This window comes from Asparagus officinalis, chromosome 8 (assembly GCF_001876935.1).
Source record: "Asparagus officinalis chromosome 8, Aspof.V1, whole genome shotgun sequence".
Lineage (NCBI taxonomy): Eukaryota > Viridiplantae > Streptophyta > Magnoliopsida > Asparagales > Asparagaceae > Asparagus > Asparagus officinalis.
In genome coordinates, this window is record NC_033801.1 from 127,776,746 (window position 1) to 127,783,950 (window position 7,205).

Here is a 7,205-nt window from a genome sequence, read left to right on the forward strand (position 1 = left end):
CTCTTATGTAATGTAATGTTATTGGAATTGATAAATCTCTTAAAATATAGATTGGATCAAGGTAATCCAACTTATCTTTGGCACAAAAATACAAGGTCATGTTAATGTTGATAAGATCAATAAATTGATAAAGGATAGTCCTTTGATTTTTCTAAATTAGAATATTTCTCAACTTGTAAATATTTTCTAAGAGACATATGACCAAACTATTTTTCTAAAATAGTGCTAAAGCTCTTGCGTACTCTTGACTTCATACATTCAGATGTATATGATCCTTTAAATGTTAAAGCAATAGTTAAATATTTATGTGATTGCATCATAAATTAGAATGTTATTGAAGTTAAAGAGGAGTTTGATAAAAGTATCAAAATCATCTGATTTGATCCAGATGGCAAGTTCCTAATTTTAGGAATTTAAGAGATTTATGAACAAAATGGAATTGTTAGTACTTTGACATCTACTAATTTATCACTCCTAATTATTTGTCTGAAAGATGGAACTAAACCTTATTCGATATGGTTAGGTTTATGCTGGGCATTAACCTGTTCTTATTTTCTAATAGGTTATGCATTGGAGATTGCATATTATTTATTATGTAGAATTCCTGCCAAATCTTTTTCTTTCACTCCATATTAGACATGGATATGAAGAAAATTAAGTGTATGACGCTTGGAGATCTGGAGTTGTCATATTCTCATCAGAGAATAATATATGGACAAAATGGGAGTCTAAGGTAAATAACATCCTACTAGTAGGTTATCCTAAAGAAAGTACTAGGTATTATATTGATAATCCTAGTGTAGTTTTCAGACAATAATTATTACTAGAAATATGTTCTTTTATAAAGTCAAGCTTGATAATTAGGATTTATATAACTCAAGAAGAAAATTTGTTTTCTTTAGTGGGAGAGTTATTTAATCCAGTGGGAGAAACTTCAAATGAGTTGAAGATTGTATAAATTTAGTGGGAGCTTTAAGTAATAAAGTAAATGTAGATTTACTTACTAAATTTATTGTTGAATACACTGATTACAATTAGGAGATCAAACAGGATTTTCATCCACCTGTATAGTACAGTAGCCTTGTTAAAATATATTTGATGAAAAGTAACAAGGAGAATAAAAATCCTAAAACTTACACAAAAGTCATGTTGGACATGATTTCATGTAAGAGACCTGATATCATATTTGATGACAAACGGGTATTAATTATTGAAGAATCTTTTCCTCTAATTGTAATATTATAGTTCATAAGGATCCATTTAGTCATTTCAACGTGTTATGAATATAAGATATCAATAAATGGATTTTAAAATAACCTTCTTGAATGGATATCTTTAAGAAGATATTTACATATTATAGAATCAAGTATGTAAAATTCAAGAAGATAAAATTGATTAATTGAATCAATTAAAGTTATGAACTTAATCAATCAAACATTCATTTTGATGAAATGTTTAAGGAAATTGATTTTAATCATATCCTTAAAAAGAAATAATGTGTGTATAAGGAACAATAAAGTAAGTCCATTATATTCCTATCATTGCATGTTGATGACATATTGCTCATTAAGAATGATATTTTTTAATGTCATGAGTAAAAGTAAGATTTAGTTCTTTATGAAGGATTTTCTTTTGACATTCTATATCGTAGATCTTAAACTCTATATAGATAGAGAAATAGATATATAGAGTTGTCACAATCTACTTATATGGATAAGATCCATAAAAGATTCAACTTAATAAGATTCCAAGAAAGGAAAGGTTCCTATAAGACATAAACAATCTCTCTTTAAGGAAATGTGTCCCAAAAAGGTTATTGATCTTGTAAGTAGTTTTCAATCCAATCATAATAATAGAAAGTCTGTTTCGGGTTATATTTATATCATTAATAATAATAGCAGAATATGTAGTGCCATGTTAAATCATTAAAAGAAGGAATATGGATTAATGAGTTATTCCATAAGCTTAATATTATTTCTTGTAATAATTTTCTTTCTCATTATTATTTGATAGTAATGGAGCTGTTGCAAGAAGCTTAGAAAGAAAAATTATCTTATTAAAGGTTAATAAGAAGAAATATGTTATGGTTTAATAGATGGCTGAGCAGATAACATTTAATGTCCTTTTATAGACCATTGTCTTAAAATGTTTTTGACAGATGGGAGTAAGGATTATATCTGATTGGATGTTAGGGCAAGTGGGAGATTGCTGGAATAGTAATTAATAATTTGCCCTTGAACATCCAATACAAATTATGTAATAATATTGTAATGTTAATAAATTTAATTGTTGCACATAATTTGGGTATTATTTATATAATTGTTATATATATCCTTAGAAGTTATTTTGTTAGATCATGCATTGTGATGGTCACTTGCTTGGAGATATGATCTAACTTAGAAATTTCTTAAATTTGTGCTTAACCTATAACTAGTAAAGGATAACTTTGTTATAACAGGTTATTATGCATGACACCGATATATGAGATATGGTGGTGGGTCTCAACCATCGAGAATGGAGATTCTCCGGGTGTATGTCATAAGCACGCATTATGATGTGTGTAGCACTAGACCGTATTTGAATTCTCTAGGATGAGTCACCTAAGAGATAGAGAGTTCAAATTGTTACATGGTCCCTTTGACTTGATGATATTATCATTTTCGATTTGATAATTTAGTATGCTTTGATGTGATGGTTAAGCTTGTTTAGCAAGCGCTACACAACCTGAAACATTGGGTTGCTAAATTTCATTTAGGAAAATGATGGATGTCTAGATAGGATCCAGTATGCTCATTATGATGAGTTAATTTATTATGCATTCCCATGAAGCTATTAAATTCCTGCCGGCAGGTAGCTTTGAAAATATTTTTACAAAATTTATTTTCTTATAAAAAATAAAATATTTTGATGTTTCAAAATAATTTTTATTTATGTTCATGGGAATTGCAAATTTAGGCATGAGCAAATAGGTGAGTTGTCCTGCTTAAAAGAGTTGCCTAAAATAAATGATACTGGAAGGGATTGAATGTAAGATATTATTTATTAATAATTAATCCCATATTATGGAAGAGCTTTTATGAACAATTGGTCGGATAGGGATTTGATTGTTAAATTAAAATTATTAATTTGATTAATAATTGGTTCTTGATATGGGACCCAATTGGTCTCACTAATGTCATTAGAAGAGGTATACATGCAATACAATTCTATTTCTATCCTTAATTGTTATGGATAAAGTTTTTGAATAAATCTATTTCTATCCTTAATTGTTATGGATAAAGTTTTTGAACAAATCTATTCTATCCTTAATTGTTATGGATAGAGTTCTAGATAATTATGAATTGTTTAAAGTTAAAATCTCTAAGACTAGTGTAATCCTATAAATAGGGTTCATATGTAGCCTTATGAAAAAAAAAGAGAAGAGATTCAAAATCTTATGAAGATAATATGAAGAAATAGATTTTTGAGAACCTATCTCTCAGTATTGCTCCTCTACGGTGACGGGTGGATTTCAATTGGAGGCTTTTTCTCTTGAGGAAGCTATTTTGGATTGATCTCGGGACAGATTATTGTAGAAATTCGGAAAGCGTTTCAGGTATTCTTCTAATATTTAATTAATTTTGATTAATAGTCATGATATGCTTTTTCCGCTGCGTTGTATGTCATGATTCCAACACAATATTCTGCACTTGCTCGCACACGTGCGTGTGATAACTTTTGACTTGCATGTATGATTTTTTTTTTATATTTATGTTACTTATCTTATGAATATGACCAGACAAATGTCATACACTAACAATCAATAATCATTGAGAGACTAAAAGCATCATGAGTAGAACATAAAATCATTATAATTTTGTGCATGGATATCATAATTAAAACAACACCGCTTGGACGACTCAATTCACGTAAATGTAAAAACGTGGTAGTACTTGATATTTTGAAATTATCCTTTTTGTTAATTCTGGCAAAAACCCCCAATAAGATTTAAGTTTTGTCTTAACCCTTAATAAGTTTTGGCAGAAAACACCAATAGTGGTTGCTTGTATTTCAAAATTTTTAGGGGTCAATTCGTAATTTTTGTAATCTTGAGAAGGCTATTAGTAATTTTCAGATTTTTAGGGGTTATTAATACTTTTCTAATTTGTTATAGGGCTGCTCGAAAATTTCAAATTGTGAGGGTCATTTTGTAATTTTTAGATTATTCAGGGGGTTATTTCATTTGCAAGTTTAGAATATTTTTAAAGGGTTGTTTGTAATTATCATATTATTATGAGGATGTTTGTAATTTTCATATTATGTACGGGTCTGTTAGATTTTTTTGAGTTTTTTTTGTAATTTTGGGTTTAAAGGGGGTTATTTGTAATCTTTGAATTCTTCAAGGAGTTGTTGGTAATTTAGGAGGTTGCTTGAAGGTTTTGAATTTTTAGAGTTTGTTTGCAATTTGAAAATTTTTTAGGGTTTTTTGCAATTTCAAACCCTTTAGGTTTTGTTCGTAATTTTGTGATCTTTTAGGGGATTGTTTGTAATTTTCTTAAGTTTTAGGGTTTTTTGTGATTTTCATATTTTTTTATGGGTCTATTGTAATCTATTATTTTTAAGAATTTCATGTTTTTCTGGGAGTTTTTGCAAATTTTAAAAGATTTTGAGGGCTATTATAACTTTTAAATTTTTCTATGAGAGTCTTACATTTTTTGTACTTTTAAGGGGATTATTTGAAATTATTATACTTTTTAGGCGTTGTTTGTAATTCTTAAATTTAAGGGGCTTTGCAAATTCAAGATTTTTTAGGGCAGCTATTTGTATTTGTTAATTGTGGCAATTTAAAACTTTCAGATTTTGAGGTGGCTATTTGAATTTTTTATTTTCCCAAGGGTTGTTTTGTAATTTTGAGATTTCTTTGTTTAAATATAAATTTGATATGTGTACAATTTTCCATGTATGATTTTATGCAACTTTCCTGCCTATTTTGTTTCATTAATACTCCTTCTTCTTCACTTGTAAGGCCGACTGAAATAATGGATTCTCTCTTCTAGATACTAACTAAAGAAACCGTCGGCCATCTAAAACATAATACGATTTTTCTATAGAGTGCCCATGGGCACTCTATAAGAGAGGAGAGAGATAGAGAGAAATGAATTATGCACAGAAATTAATGCAAATCAAGGGGACCCATGAACTATTCATTTCTCTCTATCTCTCTCATCTCTTATAGAGTGCCCATAGGCACTCTATAGAATAACCGAACATAATATTCATTGTTTTTTCTGCACAAACTGAGATACATCTAGTACTTTATGTCAACTAAACATCATGGGACAAATCTTTCAGATGCAATGCATTTTGTTTGTTACAATAAATGAGTGAAGATATTACAACACTCATAAATACCATTAATTTACTTTGCAAGAAAGCACAATGCTTGAACCAGAAAATACCCAATACATTTCCTAACTGCAAAGGTCACTGTATTCACAGACACTGACCTGACAAAACCCAAAAGCCAAAAAAAAAAGGACAACCAGGACTATGATCTAATAATCATTACACATAAAAATTGCCACATTATACACTGTTATACATATAATCACATCACACTGTGGTAAGTCAATCCAAAATAATTCTTGAAGGAAGGAGTACTCCATGAGCATGCACCTCTGCAAACGTCTCCTCCATTGCAACGAGCCTCACAGTGGAGTGAGTTGAGAGCTTATTATTGTGCCTTCGTCTCAACTCAACGAAGCCCTTGACAAGTACATTCTCAATCCAGTTATTTAGACCTTTGGGATCTTCGAGTAACAATGATGCTGCAAGTATTTCCTCCATTGCTCTTTTATCGATCTCCATCAAACACTCTGAGCCGATTGTGCTACAGAACCTCTTATTGATCTCCCTCATTATGTACTCAGAGAGAGGATCGAAATTAAAAGGCTCAAAGCTCACAGTTTCATCGATTAATTTGAGGAACTCATCCAGCCATGGATCCTCATTATCACTGCTATTGCTGCTACTGCTGCAATCTGCATCATTCTCCACTTCCTCCTCCTCTACAGGAAGATTTAAGTCCAGAATTGCATTAGAAATCCTATGTGCACGTTTCGGTGACTCAGAGCATTGTTGCTGATCTCTCTGGCAATCTGAAATCTCAAGCTTTCTTTTACTTGCAGCTTGTATTTTCTCACATTCTTGTCTCCAACTGAACGAGGCGTTAAGATTTGGACGCTTACTTGTCATCTTGGAGATGGGTTCTACCGACATCTTCATTTGCCATCTCTGAGCTGCCAGAATTTTCTCCTCAGAGAAATTAACAATCTCTCTGCTAGGGGAAGAAGGTTTACCCCCAATTTTACTTGTGGTCACCACAAAAATTGCATTGTTGATACTGAACTCTCGTCCATGGGAGTCAGAAATTTTGCCAGTCCAAATAGCTTGTTTTAATTTCTCCTGCAGCACAATATCAGCTTTCTCCACATTCTCAAGAAAAACTACAGATGATGGCTTCTTGCTTATCTGTCCAGCAATACGATCATCAACAGTCTTACCTCTTAAACTCACATCACTTTTGCTCACCTCATTTCGGTAGAAGATAGAATTTCGGCTAGTTATACTGTCTTGGCAGCCCAAATCGATGCAGATCATATTTTCTTTGCTCCCAGATATCAACTCAGCCAGAGCTTTCGCTGCCTTCTTCTTCGCTAACATATCCTGACCAATAAAACTGAGCCATATGTCACCTCTAAGGCTCGCCCCACGACGCCTTTCTTGTCCTCTGCAGCGAATTATAGCTCGACTTACAGCAAAAACTGCTGCATCCTGTCGACCAACCTTTTCTAACAAACTATTGTAGAATGCTTTCAAGTTACTTGTATCGAGCTTCTGAGACATATTGGATGAACTCAAACAAGGCTTTGGAGATAATGGGGTCTGATGCTCTCTGACCACATTGAGCTGCTTGGATGGAGAACGACAAGACAACTCTTCGGCACATGAAGGTTCATTAACAGTTCCTAAAACCAAATCAGTCGTGACAGAAGTTACAGATGAAGGAGATGTGCGGTCGTCATGAGTGCTCCAGTTTGTTAAGCCACTTTGGTGACTGGAAAGTCCAATTTGAAGTTTTGAGATCAAATCTTTGTTCGTAGGTCCGGACACCATAGGCGTTGAGATGCTGTGGCTGGCTGTGGATGACTTTTGTAACCCGACAG

At 32.1% G+C, this 7,205-nt stretch overlaps 1 protein-coding gene across 1 annotated transcript in view; it reads right to left on the minus strand.

The window, feature by feature from the left end:
- The window catches only part of LOC109821905 (protein DWARF 53-LIKE-like), a gene marked incomplete at its 5' end in the record, with an annotated part of 6,322 nt that continues 4,487 nt past the window's right edge, over positions 5,371–7,205 (minus strand). Inside the window, 1 exon segment of the mRNA XM_020388062.1 lies at positions 5,371–7,205. This exon segment is cut by the window's right edge and continues 4 nt beyond it. Within this exon segment, the coding sequence (XP_020243651.1) occupies positions 5,608–7,205 (1,598 nt within the window).